The sequence below is a fragment of the Arachis hypogaea genome, chromosome 11 (genome assembly GCF_003086295.3).
Source record: "Arachis hypogaea cultivar Tifrunner chromosome 11, arahy.Tifrunner.gnm2.J5K5, whole genome shotgun sequence".
Classification (NCBI taxonomy): Eukaryota; Viridiplantae; Streptophyta; class Magnoliopsida; order Fabales; family Fabaceae; genus Arachis; species Arachis hypogaea.
Window position 1 is genome coordinate 148470094 of NC_092046.1, and position 19942 is coordinate 148490035.

Consider the following 19942-nt stretch of genomic DNA (forward strand, 5'->3'; position numbering starts at 1 on the left):
TTTGGCTAATTTTTTTTTGTTACCAAATATTTCCGATTCTAAATTAGGAGATATAGTAAAAAATAAAAAAATAATAAAATAAATACAAAGTAAAACCTTTTTTTATACTGAGTTATTAGGAGTGAATTCTCCAAAAATAATTTAAACTATGTATTATAAATTAGCGTAAAACATGACAAGATTTGGTTATAGATACTATTGAATAATAAATAAGTATAATTTTGAGGAGATGATTATAGATGGTGATTGATTTACGTAAATAGCAAGCTTAAGTTTTCCCAAAAATGGAGACTTTCGTTAACCTCCATACGTTGGTTAGTGCGTATTGTGTAATGTGAAGAGAAGATACAAACTTTACGAGGCAGAAACAAAATAAAAGCTAAATTCCTTCGTTCCGATAATTAATGCTCCGTCAGAATAATCCTTGGGCTCCCTTCAATCCAAAAACCTTTCCATGATTCATTCATAATGGGGAAGAAATCGTCGTCATCATCGTATTCATCAGCATCAGGATCGTCATCGTCGTCGACCACATTGCGGCGGAGATGGCGGTTTTTTCAGCCAAGGTACTACGGAAAGAGGCCAAAGAGACTCGCTTTGCTCATTCTCCTCTGCGTCTCTGTCACTTGGATTTTCTATGACCGTCAATCACTCAACAGGGACCATCAGGTTCCTTCATTTTCATTTAATTTCCCTCTTTTCCTTTGTTTCACCTTCATGGCACATGTGTTTTCTGGTTTTGGAGCTTTAAAGTTTAACTTTTTATGTAAAATATATAATGGGGGTGGACAAAATGTCTAAATTCTAGGCTATGTAGTCATAAACCATTTATTTGAAGATATTAAAGTAATGCTGAGTACATAGTCAGTCTTGGCATGCTTCAAGCTAAGGGATTGGAAAAGTAATGGGAAAAAGAGAAAGCTGATTTCTTTATCTTCAGGCATTTGATTGCTGTCAATTGTTGTTCTGAGAATCTATAGAAAAAGTTCCAAGTTAATAAAGATGGATTATTACTCCATAGTAGTATGCATGCTTCATCTCATACCTTATGTTTTGAAACGAGTGTGTGTTTCCCATCATTGTTGAAGTACCATGTGTTGATCATGTTTTACATGTGGCATTGTTCAAGTGAATGTCTTGTTTTATTTCCTTTTTCTGTTCAGGAGGAAATTTTGAGATTACAAGAAGAGGTTGCCAACTTGCGAAGTGCGGTAAGATCTGCATATTGTGACTCTCCAAAGGATTGCTTTATTTTATTTTCTTTTACTTTAGAAGTTAAAATTTTTTCCCTTTCAATGGCAATGTTGGCTTAGTTTAAGTTATTTGAAATTGCAGCTGGAAGCTATACATGACCATATGAAAACCTCTGCTGAAACTGAAAGCATCCAAAAACATGAAACAGAAACTAGTATTCACACCAAGAGCACCTCTGCTGAGGACGATGATTCTATTTGTGAAAAACGGAGACAGAAAGTAAAAGATGCTATGCTTCATGCATGGTCATCTTATGAAAAGTATGCATGGGGCACGGATGAACTTAAGGTTTTTGCATAATATTTTTAGTTTGGTAATAGTTAATCTATCTCTTCATAGGTCTATCACTTGCATTGCTTGTTCCCTCCTTTTGCATAAGGTAGATGAGTTGTCTTATGTTTTACCACACAAGTTAATGAGTAATTGCTATGTAGAAGTCAAACTGAGTTTTATCCAGAACAGAGATGAAAAACTGCAACATAGCATGTCCTTCATATTCATTCTTAACTCTAGTTTGGAATGGTCTTCCTCATGTAAATCTGAACGTTTTGTTTATAGTGTTTGCTCATATTTTGGCTCTTGCGTGCAACTCAGTTGTTTGTTATTCCTCTCTCCCAGCCAATATCAAGGATCGGAGTTGACAGTTTCGGTGGACTTGGTGCAACTTTAGTAGATTCTCTTGACACATTATATATAATGGGTCTTCATTCTGAGTTCCAAAAAGCCAGAGAGTGAGTTACCTTATCTTTAATGCAGCGAACTATGTAATTGGTTTATAAGTGTGTGTTTTCTTATATGTTTTCAAAGGAGAGAGGAGTTCCTACAATTTGTGTGTGTTAGTTAATGTTAATATGTTGCTGTTGTTCTTTTGTTCAACAATTCTAAGAGTGCAATATGATAATTTTACAGGTGGATTGAGAAATCTTTATATCTTAAGAAGAATGTTGAAGTGAGCGTGTTTGAGACAACCATAAGGTTGAATTAGAAGGTTCAATCTTTTTTTTTTTTAATTTTTTTTAGTGCTTTCTCTCCAGCCTAATTATTATTGCAAATTTGGCTGATTGTGGCAGATTTTGCATTCTGGTCCATTCTTCTCTCATCTATCTATTATCTTTTGTTGTATTCAGAATTCTAGGTGGCCTTCTTAGTGCATACGATCTCTCAGGTGAAGAAGTCTTCCTTGAAAAGTCAAAAGAACTTGCAGAGAGGCTATTACCTGCTTGGGATACACCTTCAGGAATCCCCTATAATAGAATTAACTTGGAACATGGCAGACCAACTAATCCTAGGTGGACACGGGTATGTTTGCTCCTTAATATGCACTCCAATTCATTTACTCACTCACTTTTCTATGGCTAATGTCTTGCTAAATTTAGAAGCTCTGATTTTTATCATAAAGTTTTCTCATTACTGGTAAAATATTGTTGTCGATGATAGTCTTTTCGCATCTTTGTTTGGAGAGCTTTTGGATGTGGCCTTCTCAGACCCTAACTTGTGATGCTTGAGCATCCGGCTGCCCTTTATTTGAAATCATATTGTTGCTCAATGAACCTGTTAGGTTCTTTTATTTTCCTTGTAAATCTAACAATATGTTGTTAATTACTTGTTTCCTGTTACTAGGGAAGCAGTATTCTTGCAGATTCTGGTTCAGAGCAGCTTGAATTTATTGCTCTCTCACAAAGAACAAATGACCCTAAGTACCAGGAAACGGTAATCTCCTGCTTTATTTTAGATTTTTGACAATCAATAATTGTCAACATTATAAGTGTCTTCATCGAGGTGAACTTGTTCCAAGTACTGCTGCCTTTTTACATGCATAAGCATATCTATCGATAACGAGAATGTTCTGATTTTCTGCAAGAAAGTGGAAGTTTGTCTTCTGAACTTTGATATTTCAGGCAGAGAAGGTAATTGAACGGTTTCGTAGAATTTTTCCTGCGGATGGGTTGCTTCCCATATATATAAATCCACAAACTGGAATCAACCCAACTGGTTCAATTACATTTGGTGCTATGGGTGACAGGTGATGGCTCTGATAATATCTAAGAAACAATAAAAATCTGGTCTTGTTTCGTTATAAGGTTAGCTACATTAAACAATACCATACTTAAAAGGTTGCCAATTTTTGTGTTTCAGCTTCTATGAATATCTACTCAAGGCATGGATTCTTGGAAACAAGACTGAAGCAGTAAAATACTACAGGTATTGAACTTGGAAAGTCAATTTTCTTTCGAAAGTTGAGGCACAAATTTGTTGATCCAATTCTCCTGAGTCATAAGGCATTTGACTTTGCCTGTCACAAACAAATGGTATTCAGGGAAATGTGGGAGACATCAATGCAAGGTCTTGAAAGCTTGATTAAGAGATCAACACCATCATCTTTTGCATACATAACTGAGAAGCTTGGAAATACTGTCTATGACAAGGTACTATTTATTTATACATCCTTAACTGTGTATGTTGTGAAAAGAATCTCTAATCTCATTGTCTTCATTTCAGATGGATGAATTAGCATGTTTTGTTCCTGGGATGCTTGCTCTGGGATCTTCTGGCTATGACCCTGAAGAAGCAGGCAAGTTCATGTCTCTAGCCGAGGAGGTAATTCTTCTGAGAAGTTCTCGTGTTAATTCTTCGTATTTGTTGGTTCCGATTGCTACTTATCTTTCAGGCTTATACTGAATTCAATTTTGCAGCTTGCACGGACGTGTTACAATTTCTACCAGTTAACACCAACTAAGTTAGCTGGGGAGAACTATTACTTCCGCCAGGGAGAGGTTTGAATCTTCCATTAACATTTTGTTCTCCAAATTTCCAAGGTTGTTCTGCTAAAAGTAAAGAAAATTGTAGGATATGCTTGTTGGCACTTCATGGAATATCCAAAGACCAGAAACAATTGAGTCACTCTTCTACCTCTGGCGTTTAACTGGAAACAACACATACCGAGAATGGGCTTGGGATATTTTTGAAGCATTCGAATCGAACTCTAGAATAGCTTCAGGATATGTTGGACTCAAAGATGTAAGAACTTTGCAAACCCCTTCTTTGATGATTAGATTAGTATATTTCCCTCTCTGTTTAAAGAAAATGATCATATAACAAAGTCCTTGAGTGACTGCTTTCTAACTTTGCCTAAATATTCAGGTGAATACGGGGGCCCAAGATGATATGATGCAGAGCTTCTTCCTCGCCGAAACACTCAAATACCTCTATCTCCTCTTTTCTCCTCCTTCAGTCATCTCTCTTGATGAATGGGTGTTCAACACAGAGGCCCACCCTTTAAGAATTAGAACTAGAAATGATGTTCATGAGGAACAACTGAATTTAGACCAAGAAGATAAATTTCCAAGCCATTTGCTAGGTAGAAAAGAAGGTCGCTTGGAAAACAAGTAACTGAGAGTTGTTGCTTTAGGATCTTGGCGAGCGAAACCCGAAGAATGTGCTTAAGTTCCCTACCAAGTTAATTAGTTATGTTTGACAGCATTTGAGGCTGATCAACCACCTTGATATCAATGGTTGCAAAGGGGGACAGCTTGTTACAATTTATCAACATTTTCTTGGGTTGTCTATCACCACCAATGATCTTATGTATGTGGTGATATGGTGAAGATTAGCTTAACTTCTTTTTTCTTTTTCTAATTAGTAGGATAACTCTGGTTGTAAATGCCTATGTAAAAGTAGAAGCCCTACTTAGTTTCAATCAATTTTTGTACGGTTGTAAATCCTCTGTGGAGTAAGCTTAAAGTGAAATGAAATCTAGATATCAATGACTTGGCTTTGAGATTCCCTTTTCTTTTTTTCATGTTCTAAACAGCCCCCTTTAGGCTTGAATATCAGATTAGAAAAGGGTGAGTAAAAATATGTATGAAGATGTAGTAACGTATAGAACTGTTGCAATAAAGTTGGACACTTATTAGCATTGTGTTAATCTAAATGATGGCAGTTGATTGATCCATGATGTTAACTTTGTTATTATCAGAACTGATTTATATATGTACATATACTGATATTAACAATCACCTTAACCATCATTATTACTCAAAGTTCATTTTTTACATAATCTGTCACAATTAGTTAAATAATTAGCAAAACTTCATTTTTCTACTGTTTTTTACTTTCCAAGTGTGAGAAAGTGGTGGCAAATAAAGAATAAGAGAAGGTGACTACTTATATATTCATGTGAAGATGATAAATAAAAATCGTTACAATTTAGTTAAATATGTTAAACTATCTAACTGTTTTTATCTTTGTCTTCACACAGAGACAATTTCACATAAGTGATCATGGTAAGAAAATTGAAAGAGGAAAAAAGATGAAATGAAAGAGGAGGTGTAGAAGAAGCTCAAGCAAAGAGACATTCCTATGAAAAGAAAGAAAAGAAAAAAAGGGGGTATAAATTAAACAAAACTAATAGCATAAAAGCAAGGCATGATGCACCCCCACCAACTCAGAAGCAATGATGACACTAAGAGTGGAAGTGGAGTCTTTTTAAAGGTAAAAAGCTTGGGAAGAACTATAATGACAGAAAAAGTATCATTCCATCATACCCTACTAGTCTTCTTAAAATTTCCATGCAAATTTAAGGCAGACAACATGACATTATTCATATTTTAACTCTTCACTCAAGAATAATGTGTGGCATTTTAAAAGGAATAATGTGAGGGAAGCAAAAAAGTTTGAAAGTAGAATCTAGTACTATCTCTTGAGAGAAGTGATGAGGATGGCAAAGAGAATCCTTGTTATGGGGGGAATGGAATGAAGAACTTGAAAAGGTGAGCCTTGAAGGATGAGAGAGAGAGAGAGAGAGAGAGAGAGAGAGAGAGAGAGAGAGAGAGAGAGAGAGAGAGAGAGAGAGAGAGAGAGAGAGAGAGAGAGAGAGAGAGGGCTATTTGTGTCAGCTTGGGAAGGCATGCGTTTTTCTTTGAATGAATTTTGGGAAAAACTTGTTTGTTTCTTTCTTTGCTGAAACAGACACATTAGTAACAATGCAGCAATTTCTAAATAAATAGGCTATAGCCATTGGCTAAGGCTTCATTCATTCAATTCTCAAGTCTGAAGCCTCATCAGAACTTATATTCTGTTCATGAATTCTTTGGGGTAGTATGACACTCAATTCTATGGAGGATATGACCAAAAATCTTCAATGAACACAAGTTTAATAATCCATATTATTTATATATTTTTATAAATTGTAACACTTGTACTCATATAAGAATTTCTGATTGTCTATTAATTAATGTATATATATATTATGCATACAATTGCAATAACTCTCTGAGGGGGTGTGTGTGTGTGTGAGAGAGAGAGAGTTACACAAATTATAAGGTGGTTGGTATAGACTATATAGGATTAAACTTTAAAGACATCAAACATGTAAAGATACGACAAAAGCTTTTTCTGATTTGATCCTCAATCCAATGATTTAAATACCATAGATCCATTTCTTATTAGTGAATAAAGCTGGGTCCAAAAAAAAAGGTGTAAAAGGTGGGTGAAGGTTTTTTGACTATCACAGTGGTGTTGTGTATATTATGCTACCATTAATCTCAAAGCTACGAGAAAAATCCAAAATAGTCCCTGATAATTATCTCAAAAGACAATGAGATTTTTGACAAAAAAAAAAACTTAATCCGACTCCTGACAATTACCTCGAAAGGACAACGAAATTCTTGTGCAAAAAAAGAGTCAATATTGTTTTTTTTGCATAGGAGCTAATCCGTCCCAAAAAAAAAAATCAAGGCCGGATTGGATTTTTTTTTTTCTTGGAGGCCTCATTGTCCTTTCGAGGTAATTGTTAGGGGCCGGATGGGGTATTCACTCTAAACCTATCTGTTTCTTTAATAATAGAGAATTATCTATTAGTGATAGTGATAGCATAAATAAATTAAAATTTGCAGGATAATGATAAACAATGTACTATTATCAGCTAAACTATTAATTAAAATACCATAATTTAAAATCTAGCCATCTTAGCTAGTGACCCCAGCCACTAGACTTCAAAATAACAGTATACTAAATTCCAAAGCTAGCTATTGTCTTTTTCTTCTTTTTTTTTTTTTTAAAAAAAAATAAAGAATTGTTCATCTTTCTCTGTGAACTTGTCATTTCACCTCAATAATATGCATGAAAAAATTTGTGTGCATTTTGCATTAACCACAAATTTTCAAAACCAATTGCATGCATATTGTGAAGAGAACTTATTATTAATTATTATACTTTGCCTAATTAATTATTTAATTTTGATGTTTTATTGAGAGAGAAAAAAAGTAATTTTAATAATTTCATGGTACCAAAGAAATGCATATATATATATAAAGCTGTATAAATGCAGTAGCATGTGATTGAATTGGAATGGACAAAATGCATTGACAGAGTTTGAAAACAACATCAAATCTTGTCCAATGTCAACCCCAGAGACTGTCTCAGATGATGTTAGGATAGTTTTCCGGGTTTGCTTCACTGACATGAAATATTTCAAGACATACATTGTTGTGCACAACATTACAACAAAAATGTTTATATATACATGAATGTATGTATTCATATAGATTCTTATTCTCTATGGAATCTGCTATCAAGGATTTGCAAATTCTCATTCTCTTTAGCTAGCATTATATTCTCTGCATGCCTACTTTCCTTACACAAATTAGGATTGAGATGAAAGAAAGTTGAAATATGATATGTACTATTTGGCTTTGCCTTATTGGATTTCGTATCATCCATATATATATGTTAATTACTTGTCACGCTTGAGTAAAAAGCTTTTCAGCAAGTACTAGAATTAGTTGTTGGGTTGATTAACTTAGTTTTACATCTTTGGATTTAAACTTTGGAATAATTTCTGTGAAAATAATAACAATAATAATAGATGTAAGGTGAAAACTCAGATGAAGTTGATTTCACGTGAAATTGATACCTGAGAGCCGTTGAATAAAAATTTAGTCAAATCAGTCAAATCATCTAACGGCTCTCAGATATCAACTTCACGTGAAGTCGACCTGAGTTTCCACCTAGATGTAAAGAAAAACCAAGAAAAGTGATAGAAACTAATATAATAAGCTAACAAGAGCAAAGAGCAGTTTTAAGAGGGAGATCAGAGAGGTCTATTCAAGAGTCAGGATTATTCTGTGAACATATTGCATTATTTTCTGAATTGAAGAATCTTGGTCTCATCATCTATCTAATTGCTCATTTTGATTTTGAGAGGTCTATTTCCAAAGCCAGCAGATTTTTGTTTGTTATGAAGTATAGTCTCTGACCTATTTTGGCACCTTATATATCTATAACAAATATATTATTTGTAACATTATTATATTTGTCTATGAATCATGTATGTTATATCAGATTAGTTGGACTAATGTTGCATATGTAGAACTGAAAAATGGATCAGAAAAAATAAATCAAAATTGGAGATGCGGGGGATCGAACCCCGTGCCTCTCGCATGCAAAGCGAGCGCTCTACCATTTGAGCTACATCCCCCTGTCGCTAGTTTGGCAGGCTTAGTTTATTATAATATTGTAGAACTATGGGCTATTTAAAGGGATTAAGGTTGGCCCTAGGGCTGGGTACAAATTCATAGCTCTAATTTTGTTTTACATAGATATAACAAATCACCTTGAAGGTGTTTGGTTAATGATTATTGTCTATTTACTTCTATCCTCTATGGTTAGATCTCAGTACTTACATGTATCATGATGTGTGGATTATTATTTGGTGCTTTAATTTGACATATATGTCAAAAACTAATTTGTCATATGAACTGAAATTTTATTTAAATATTTGTTCTTAGCTAATAGTTAATGGTTGTTGTATGTACACAGCGAAATTTAAACTCAAATACTTGTTTAAACGACCAAGTGATCAGTTAATTAGTAAGTCAACGTAAATTAATTAGTTCATAGTAATATTTTTAGAGTGAATACCCCACTTGATCTCTGACAATTATCTCGAAATGACTACGAAGTCCAAAAAAAAACAACCAATCCGGTCTTTGATCTTTTTTTTAGAGATTGATTAGTTCTTGTGCCAAAAAAAAAATAACGTTGACTTTTTTTAGCATTGGAGTTAATTAGTCTTATAAAAGTAAGGCTCAGGAATCAGGTTAGATTTTTTTTTAAAGGCCTCGTTATCTTTCGACGTAATTGTCAGGGACCGTTTAGAATTTTTTTTCCATATTTTTACCCTCGGCCACTGAGTTAGTTACATAGATTCATAACTTAATTAGATTAGTAATTTATACATTATGTGACATAGAATCCCTTTTAATTTGATATTGAAAGAGCTAATAAAGACAATGTTATAATACAAAAAAAAAAAAAGAAAGAGATGGTAGTGACATAACGGATCAAAAGAAATCTTGAAGCAGCTAGCTAGGTAGGTATGTATCTGACCAATAAAATAAAATAAATAAAATAATTCATGCTACATAATATTCTTATTCTTTTATCCTAGACAGCTTTTGAAATTAAATTTATTTAGTGAAAGCTAAGGGGGGGTGTGTCTCCAATGTAGTGTGGTAAAACAAAAGAGAGAAAGCTAACATTTTTATCGGGATTAGCGAACAAAGAGAGGGTGGCAGCAATGATGGGTTAGTGTTGTCATCGTTTTGCATGCAAATTAAAATAAAGGAACATACTTTCATGACATGCTCCTTTTTTGTCTTTGATCACTTCACTTTCTTTGCTTTCAACTTTAATCTGTCTCTTAGATTTCAGTAACAAAAGCCACCCTCTTCATTCATTCCTCTTTTTCTCTCTTTACCCATTACACATTCTTTCTTCATTTATATATCTCTTGTTTTACAAGTAATTATATTACTTTAACCTTAGTTTATACTAATTAAGAATTGTCATTCATGTGTAAAGCATGTGATGACGAAGGAATGCATTATTTTATTTTCGGATGCAATCATGATTATTGGAGTGTGAATTTTTTGTAATTTAAACTTAAATTTGATCTTATTATCATTACGAAATTACTTATTTCAAAAGTTTAATTAAAAAGTTTAAACTGATAGAAAAAGTTAATTATATGCTTTAATAATTATATCTCAAACAGTTACGCAATTCTAGTGCAATTCTTATTATAATAATATTGTGATTATTGAGCCTTAATTTAGAGAAACTAAAATTTATTTTTCAACAATTGGTAACGTTTGCTTTGTTGTTTTGTAGTTTTTCTTCTGCTCTTACTACTAAAAAATTAGTTATTACAGACAGATATTTTCGACAGATTTTATCCCACGGAAATACAGAGGAAATTTTAAAGGAATTTTTTTTCGAAAAACAAAAAAAAATGGATTAGCATAAATTACAGACGAAAAAGAGAATCCGTCGATAATTCCATCGGAAAAATTAATTTTTTTTTTGTGAGAAATGGTTACAGATGGAAAATTCGTCTGCAATTAAATAGACAAAACGCTACATTTTGTTAAATTATTACAGATGGAAAATCCGTCTGTAATTTAAATTAAATACGTCGGAAATATTGAAAACCTAATTTTAGTAAATATTACAGAGGAAAAATCTGTCGGTAACTGGTAAAAATTCGTCGGTAATTTTCCGACGGAAAAAATCTATCGGTAAATAATTTTCGACGGAACTTTTATAGAGGAACAAAATCCGTCAGTAATTTCGTTAGTAACAAAAAATTTGTCTATAATAAAGACTAAATCTGTCTGTATTAATCCATTTTCTAATAGTCTTATTTTATAATTATATAATTTAGTTAGAAGTGAAAGGTAATAAATGATATTAGTTAGTAAATGTTAATGCGCTCTGAATAAAAAAATGAGTAGAACTTTTAATTAAAATTTAAATTATAAATTATAAACTTTAAACTTCTGAATTTTAAATTTTAAATTTTAAATATTAAATTTAAATTATTAATATAAAATATAATAAATAAAAAATTAAAATTTATTTAATTAATAAAAAATACAATACTATATCTACTAAGTAAGAAATATTTAAGAATGAGCTATTATTTAAATACCAGCCATTAGAGTTCTTAATTGTTTGGTTTAGAATCATTTGTATTATTAGTTTTCGATCATAGATAGATGTTGGTATACATATATTTTATAAGATTATGTAAAATATTCTTTAATTTTCCTCTACAACAAGAATGTAATATATACAAGTATATATATAGTGTTATTAAATATTACCTACACATGCATGTGAGTTGATTCCAACCTTATTATACACAAAAATAGTATACTTGAATTCTCTGATCTCAAGTTGCTTACAAATAAATGAACAGAACTGATTTATGCAGTTATAATAAGAGAATCATTCATGTATGTATAATACTCATTATTCCTTTTCGAATGTCAGTCTATACCATCATTGTGTCGCACCACATAACAAATGATTTTCTTATCTTTCTTTGTTTTTCAAAACAAAAAGAATAATGACATGCAATTTAAGACTACTAGCTAGCATGTAAAACTTGTGATCTATATGTGCATTCTTCATTATTTGGTTGATATTTTCTCTAATCATTTTGTTGGTGATAAATAAGAATAATAATAATGCCCTAAAACTTATTAATGAGAAAAAACGCTTTTGTTGATCTCGTTGAATAAATCATCATATAAGTAGGAAAAAAAATCTCATTTTTTAGGTTAATAAAAAACATCGAATACTTAACAAAAAAGACACTACAAGAAAAAAGAGCTATTTTAACATAATTTTTTTTAACAACCATAATTAAATGTAAAAATTAATATATATTTTTGACAAATATCACAAATATCAAATTTTCTATGTTTTTTCGATGAATAATTTGATTGTAGAAAATTACTCCTCAATTTTGACATTCATTTGTTTTTAACTTACTCTATTATTATTCCTTTTCTTCGTTGAGTTTTGTCAATTTTGGCATCATACTGCTCTCAGTTTAGGATCATACTACTCATTCTTCATCTTCAAAATCTCAGTTTATTCTTCAATTTCAAGATCTCATCTCATTCTTTGTTAAAAATTTTTGTTGAGAATTTTTTATGGTCAATAAGTATCAAAATAAATAGTATTTTTTACGGTTAATAAGTATCACAAAAAATATATTCTCAAATTTTTCTAATAAATTATTTTTGACGGCCAATATTTATCAAAATAAAATTTAAACTTTTTTTATAATTACTTATATATTAAAAATATTATTTTTGACAAATTTTTTATTAACATATTTTTATAGTTAAAATAGTGTCAAAATTTATTTTTTTTGACGAATTTTAATTTTTTTGACACATAATAATCCTAAAAAATAATTTATATTGTTGTAGTGAGACAAATAAATAATCTAAAATTAAGAAAAATATATACTATATACTATATAGTAAAGGGAGAAGGCATATTTCAGGCACATGAGGAAATTAACTCTGAAGCAGTGAATTATTAATTAAGCACTATTGTCGACGATATCTTTTAATTCGACAGAATAAATATTAATTTATCGCAGATTTAAATTCTATTGAATTGCTGCATGTATAAAACGAGATTCAAATTTACAATACTTGCTTAAACAAATAAATAGACGGACTACTCGACCAACTTAAGATGCTTATCTAACTAGTTATCATGATAAATCAGTAATAAATTATCTATTAAGTAATGAATACTAAGCATTCCCCGAGGAAAAGGGGTTTTTTTTTTTTTGAACGAGAGCATAGGTAAATTAAAACTAAGATAGATAGAGAGATAAATATAGTGGAGAAGTAAGTGTAAATGGAAAAACGAAAAAGAAAAATGTATGTTTCTGGCGACATTTATTGTATAAAGTTGCACGCTACTTATTCTTTTCACCTCCCCAAAGATCAAATATATATTCTAAATAAACCTTTTGAGTCACCAATGACTTGGAATCAGAGATCAATTCCCTTTACATCTTGTGGGTTCCATTGTCCTTACCTCCTTCGTGGGACCAATCCTATACACCTATACATTCATACCCTCATTCTCATCCTTAATTATTATCATTATTATTATTATTTTGAAAATTAAAATAAGTTCAACACATTAGGTGAAACAAAAAAAAAAGAACACAAAGCAACTCTTATGTTATTTCTGACATAGCCATCAACAATATGAATTTGTTTCACATCATTTCTTAGAGCCACAAATTATTCTAGCAATACATTTTACTACGACCGTTGTTTTATTCTGAAAAATAACTTCATTTTTACACAACCAGATATTCTATGTCACGGAGAAAAATTTCACTAACTATATTTTGCGCTCCTCTTTTTTCAACGACACCGTCCTCCAGCTCTCAAAAAATTCTCTGATGGATCTTGGAATGCACCAAGCCCTACTCACATGAGTGATCCATGCGCACCATACCTGCCAAGCATACTTACACGTAATAAACAAATGTTGCACAGATTCAAAGTCCTTGTTACACATCACACAAACATTATCATTCTGATCAATAATGCCGAATCTACTCAAACGATCCTTCGTGTTAACTCGACTTACTAGTACAAACCAAGTGAACAACTCCACTCGAGTGGGTACTAGTCCTTTCTAGATTCCATTTGTGTACTTGTATTTAAGGATATCATCCTTCAAGGTATGCTCCTGCAAGACCTGCACAAATGAGTTAGTAGTATAAATGCCTTCCTTGTCAAAATTTCACATCACTCTATCTTGTACACTTGCTATCAATCTCACAGCATGCAAGATATCTAGCATTTGATTCAAACTTTCAGTCTTCCATTGGTGAAGTTCCCTCTTCCATTGGAAGTTTCACACCTACTCTAGCCCATCCCAAAACCCACAATCCCTAATTACGGATCATTTGTTATTTGAAATCAAGAAGAGTTTCGGAAAGGAGTCTTTCAACTTTTTCGTCTGTAACCATGTATCCTCTCAAAATCTGGTTGCTTTACCATCTCCTACTTTCATAGCAAGTCCATCAATTATCTTCTATCTGATAATTTGCTCCTTTATTTGCAGGTTACATATATCTTTCCACAGGCCCCCTTTTGCAGATAGAGCTTGGGTCGATAACAACTGGTTCAGGTTCAGATTATTGCACGAGCATACAACCTTCTTCCATAATGGGCATTCTTCTTTAAAAAATCTCCACCACCACTTGAATAATAAGGAAGTGTTGCGAACCATGGCATTTTCCACCCCTAGTCCTCCTAATTTATTTGGTGCCTGTATTAACTCCCACTTTACAAGAGCCAACCAGCTCTTCCATTATTATTATTATTATTATTATTATTATTATTATTATTATTATTGTTGAAATTCTTGTAAATTACTATATTATGATGATGCAGCACTTAACGTTTAAGTTTTAACAATCATTTTTTATGTTAAATTAATTACTATATAAGCATGCTACGTATACCGACCATTATATTCTACAAAATCTCATACGCATGAATCTCAAGATAGATACGCCATGCAACTCTAAGTTGTTTATAGTTAACTATACATATAATAACCCTGAAGAAAATAAACGTAGGTTATTATCTCAGATCAGATGCTCTTGATATGCGTGCTTCTCATCAAAGACTTTTTTTTATAAGTGATGACAAGCTTATTCTTTTGACAAATCAAGCTTTTAAGGAATTAATTAATGAAGAGATGCATGCTAATTGATTAATGTTTTAGCTAGCTAGGTAGAACCAATGTAAATATCAATCATGTATGTCACCATTCAGCGACTGTATATAAAATTACATATTTAGCATCTATTTTTTTTATTATACTATTATAAATAAATTTAATTATTCTATTATTGCAGATTTAATATTTTATTACAGCAAGATTAATTATCCTAAACTTTTAATAACTGATTATTCAATTAAAAAAATATATTATATATAATATGTTGGTGTTTAATTTTTTAATTATTTGATACAAAAATAAAAAGTGAAATTTATCTTTATTTTTCTTATTTTTTTAGACAAATTAAATACTAATATCTTATACACTATAAAATATATATAATAATTATTTTAATAACTGATTTTTTGTGTGCTATTCATTTTTGTATATATATAATCACCACAAAAATTGATCTTTTAGTACTTGAATCAATAGGAGATTATTGAAAATTAAACTTGAAATGCAACCTTTGAAAATTTTTTTCTATGAAATTAAAGGAAGATAAGATAAGGAAGCCCAGCCAGCTGTAAAAATATTGAGAGTGTGAGGGACATGCATAGTCCATTATTGTGGAACAGTCAAACCACGCAGATTCTTGCACTACCTTTCTTTGCTCTTTTTAGAAATATTTGAATAATGACCTTTTAAGAATAATTAAAGCTGTACAAGTAGTAGTTGTAAAATTCCAAATCAGATGTATATAGAAGCTAATAAGGGGAATTAGATAATCATAAACAATATAATATAAAAGTAGTTCTTTCACATAGTGATTAATAACAATATTTATGCATCAAATTATTAGGACGAGGTATAAAATAATTAAACTTTGTAAAATACCCGATAAGCCCTTGAATTTATATATAGGTGGGCCTGATCTGTCTGAGTTAATGAAGCCTCTTAAGTTTACTTTCATATGCTTTGTTGAAAATCTGTTAATGAACATGCAAACCAAATCATTCCATCATCAAGTCCAAAGATTAGGGTGAGCACGGGTAGCAAGTATCCGATTACTCGTCGGAATTTGAATCGAACCAATTAAATTGGTTCTGAAATTAATGGGTAATCGAGTCCAACTCGAACTAAACCGATGACTTTTGTTAGTGATTGGTTCGGGTATCGGTTTTGGGAATGCGGAATCCGAACCAACCCGCGAACCCGATCATATATTAATTAAATAAAAAAATAAAAAAATATATGACTTTTTCATTAGACAATGATTATTCATTATTAATATGTTTGGATTTTAATGAGTTTAGTTTTTAATGTATTTGGTGTTTAACATATTTAGATTATTTCTATTGATGTTACATGTTTATTGTATTTGTTAAATTTTTAAGATAAAAATTTGGTGTATTTTTTATGAATTTCAAAGTTATCGGGTACCCAATTACTCGAACCGAACCAATCCGTTCTTCATCGGTTTGGTTTGGTTCAGATACATATACAAAAAAATACAAATCCGAACCAAACCGAACCAATTACATTTTAATCGGTTCGGTTCTAATTTTACCATAAACTCGAACCAAACCGACCCGTGTTCACCCCTACCAAAGATATTATTATTATTATTATTATTATTATTATTGTACTATACTACTAGCATAGCTACATAGCACTCATTTTCGATCACAATGAGTAACACATTCAAAATTAATCCATAAAGGGATGCGAGATCCCTTGCTTCAAAGTAGAGAAATCCAATAATACTTTTCAAACTTTGAAATATAATGTTCCAATGATTTGAGCACGTAACCCCTCCTTTTAATAAAAACCACATACATATATATATATAATTTTTTTTTTCTACTGCTAAAGGGTTGTTGTAAGAGCATTGATGAGCCCAAAATGAATGAGGCTCATTATTACCTACTTAGTGGTGCACTTCATCTTTAATCGATCGGAAGAAAAAGATAGTAATAAAGAGTGTTCAATGATGAATACATTTATATATGTGCTTCCATCTCTTCCCTTCTCTCTTTCCAAAAATTCTACTCATATTATGATATGATATGAACCACTCACTGTTTTTTTGTTAACTTTATTTAACTTTTCACAGTAAGCAAATTAAAGCAATATCATCTCTCATCATATATTATGAAACTTTCAATCATGAGATAAGTGTAAACGACAAGCTTAAAAGGGTATTAATTGGATATATTCCATAAATAAATTAGCCTTTTAGAAAGAAAGTAACAAATAAACCTAGCTAGGTCATATCTTTGCCTGCCATATACCTTTTAATTTGACTGTTCAAATTGTGTATAGTTAATTAATTAACCTCAAAAGTTTCAAAACTCTGTTTGTTGTTAGTTTAATTTGTGTACTAATTCTGAATTATGATCATTTATATATGCTTCTTTGATAATGTTAATTATGATCACATTATACATACACTTTCAAGTGTTCTTTAATTTCCACACAGTTCTTCTTAGTTACAATACTTAGGTAGCGTTTGGTGGAGAGACAAAGACGGAAAGATTGAGACTGAGAGACTGAGACTAAGAGACAGAGATTGAAATAAATCTCAGTATTCTGTTTGGTGCAAAATGGGAGATAGGAATTGAAACAAAAATGAAACTCTAATTTAATTTGCACAAAGGGTAAAATTGGAATTAATTAATTAAAATAAAAGTATTTTAGGTATAAAATGTTATTAAAGTTTCAGTCTCCATCTCTAAAAATTTCAGTCTCCTGTGTCCCTACTTTTTGGAGGTACTGAAATACTGAAATTTTAGAGACAGAGACAGAAATTTTAGTACCAGTCTCTGTCTGAACTAACAAACACGATAGTCTCAGTCTCTCGGTCTCTGTCTCAGTACCTCAAAACAAACGCTACCTTAATTTTTTTTTTGGGTGACTGAAAATTTAAAACAATCAAGTAGAAAAAAAAAATAAATTCTTAAAGCACTAAGATGGCGCAGGACAATTTTTTTGAATACTCATTTCAAGTTCCTTCTAAAGCAATGGAAGTTTTACATGCTACGAATGCATCTTTATCATGGTATTTGTTGCTGTATTTGCATCTCACATAATCAAACGAAAATCAACCCATCACTTTCAAGTCATGATATCTCTAACTTTAAATGCCAAAAAGTCTGTACACCCGACATTATTATGAGAATTGTTAACAAGAATAAAAAATATTGTAACTCTCTATTATTCTCAAATAGCTTCGTTATCAATTTCTATTCCAGTCTTTCCTAACATTTAATTAGAGTGGAAAATATGGAATATACATATATAATTAAAATATATTTAGGATTATCTACTTTTCTATGCTTTTGTTTGTTTATTTTTAATTCCTCTCTATATATACCTTTAATTTTATTTCATGTTTTGTTGGGCTAGCTAGCTATTTTTTATTTTTCTTTTAGAAATTACTAAGGAAAAATTGATTAAAAAGTAAAGGTTATAATGATTAAATTTCATATCATAGGCTTCGAATCTAGCAAGGGGTCAAATTAATATGACTACGTTAGGACCCATATGCTTCAATTCATTTGGTCAAAGATATGTCTAATCCTGCTTTCTCAGTAACAACTATTTATTTTGCATGGGAATTATTGAAGACGTCACAACGAGTGTAAGTCATCAAGTACCAAAAGCCGAAAATGTAATTTACGAACCTTCATATAAACATTTTGTTCATTTTAATCTTATCTTATTATTTATTAATATTACAAAAATCTATCTAAATCATATATATATATAATAAGTAGTGTCACTGTCGTCGTTGTGTAGATCTATTTATTCCTTTAACATTATGCATGTGACATAATTTATGTCATCTGATGATAAAGTTAATTATATCAAAAGTCCTTAATTAATAATTATCATGCACAAATTAAATAAAAGCAACAAATAACGTAACCCTTATCTAACAAAAATGTAAAAAAGGGAAGTTATTATTAATTAACTATATCTAAACAAATATATACTATATATAGTACGATAGATATCTGGAGATCCTACCTCTCATGCATCGATCTCAATAAGAATCTAATCTATTGATAAGGATAAGATAAAGCTTTTATTAACTCGGATTAAAAGAAGGTAGAAACTTAGTTGCAGTCAATTTTACATGAAATTAATAATTGAGAGTCGTTAGATGAAAATTTAGTCAAAACAATTAAATTATTTAATAGTTCTTAACTATTAACTTCACGTGAAATTGATTGCATTTGAGTTTTTATATTAAAAGAAGGTATAAAAGGAATAATTTAACTAGAATAATGCAATGAAAGTTAAACAAAATATTTTAGATTGAGACAAAGATAACTAATTTCGCTTTGATTTGGTCGAGTGGTCAGTTTATTTGTCCGCTTAAACAAGTGTTGGGGTTTCGAATTTTGTTTTATACATGCAGCAACTCATTAGCCTATAATAAATCCTTAAATAGAATTTAGATTCGCGACAAATTAGTTATTGGCCTACGTTACGTACAAAAAGTTTAAAATTAGGTTAAACTCTTGTAGGAGTTCTAAGAGAATAACAAAATGGAGCAATAATAACTATAACTATTGTGTATATATATATATAAAAGAGGGCAATAATGGTGGTATAGCAGAAACACCCTTGCTTTTTGGGTCTCTTTATTAAGACAAATTATGTTTTGGTATATATATCCATGTTCATATTTTGTAAAAAGGAGAAAAGGAAAATGCATGTGATCTATTATTGCAATTTACTTTTATCTTCTTTTTATATTTTTAATCTGTTTGATGTTATTGTGTTCATTCTTTTTCCGTTTATTTTTGAATTTTTGGGGGGCTTGTTGTTGGGTCGGAGTAGTGAGTAAAAATTTTGAATTTTTCGGGTCCACAAACATGGGCAGAGAGACATGCAGTGAATAATAACGTAGCAGAAAATAACCAAGCAACATAATCGAATCTACGTATTCAATAGTTTTTGTGATCTATATATATATATATATATATATATGCTCTTCTTCTATCTGTATAATAACGATCAAATTATTATTAATCATGCTTCAACAATATTATTCTGGTGCACCTACCACATGAACACCTATAAACTGCAGTTAAATTAAAGTTCAACTTTTTAT

The 19942-nt window shown here is 31.0% G+C and overlaps 1 protein-coding gene and 1 non-coding gene across 2 annotated transcripts; one reads left to right on the forward strand and one right to left on the reverse strand.

The window, feature by feature from the left end:
- The first annotated feature begins 217 nt into the window (after positions 1 to 217).
- Positions 218 to 5185, forward strand: LOC112722161 (mannosyl-oligosaccharide 1,2-alpha-mannosidase MNS2). The gene is made up of 14 exons (XM_025773130.3): positions 218 to 669; positions 1164 to 1211; positions 1336 to 1542; positions 1873 to 1985; positions 2164 to 2229; positions 2382 to 2553; positions 2875 to 2964; positions 3153 to 3277; positions 3391 to 3456; positions 3572 to 3680; positions 3754 to 3852; positions 3948 to 4028; positions 4102 to 4272; positions 4396 to 5185. Exons 1-14 carry the CDS (start codon positions 469 to 471, stop codon positions 4642 to 4644), a joined length of 1797 nt encoding a protein of 598 aa, XP_025628915.1. The 5' UTR covers positions 218 to 468; the 3' UTR covers positions 4645 to 5185.
- A 3473-nt stretch (positions 5186 to 8658) lies between these two features.
- Positions 8659 to 8731, reverse strand: TRNAA-UGC (transfer RNA alanine (anticodon UGC)). The gene has a single exon. It is a non-coding gene; the product is annotated as a tRNA-Ala (tRNA).
- Between the last annotated feature and the right edge of the window lie 11211 nt (positions 8732 to 19942).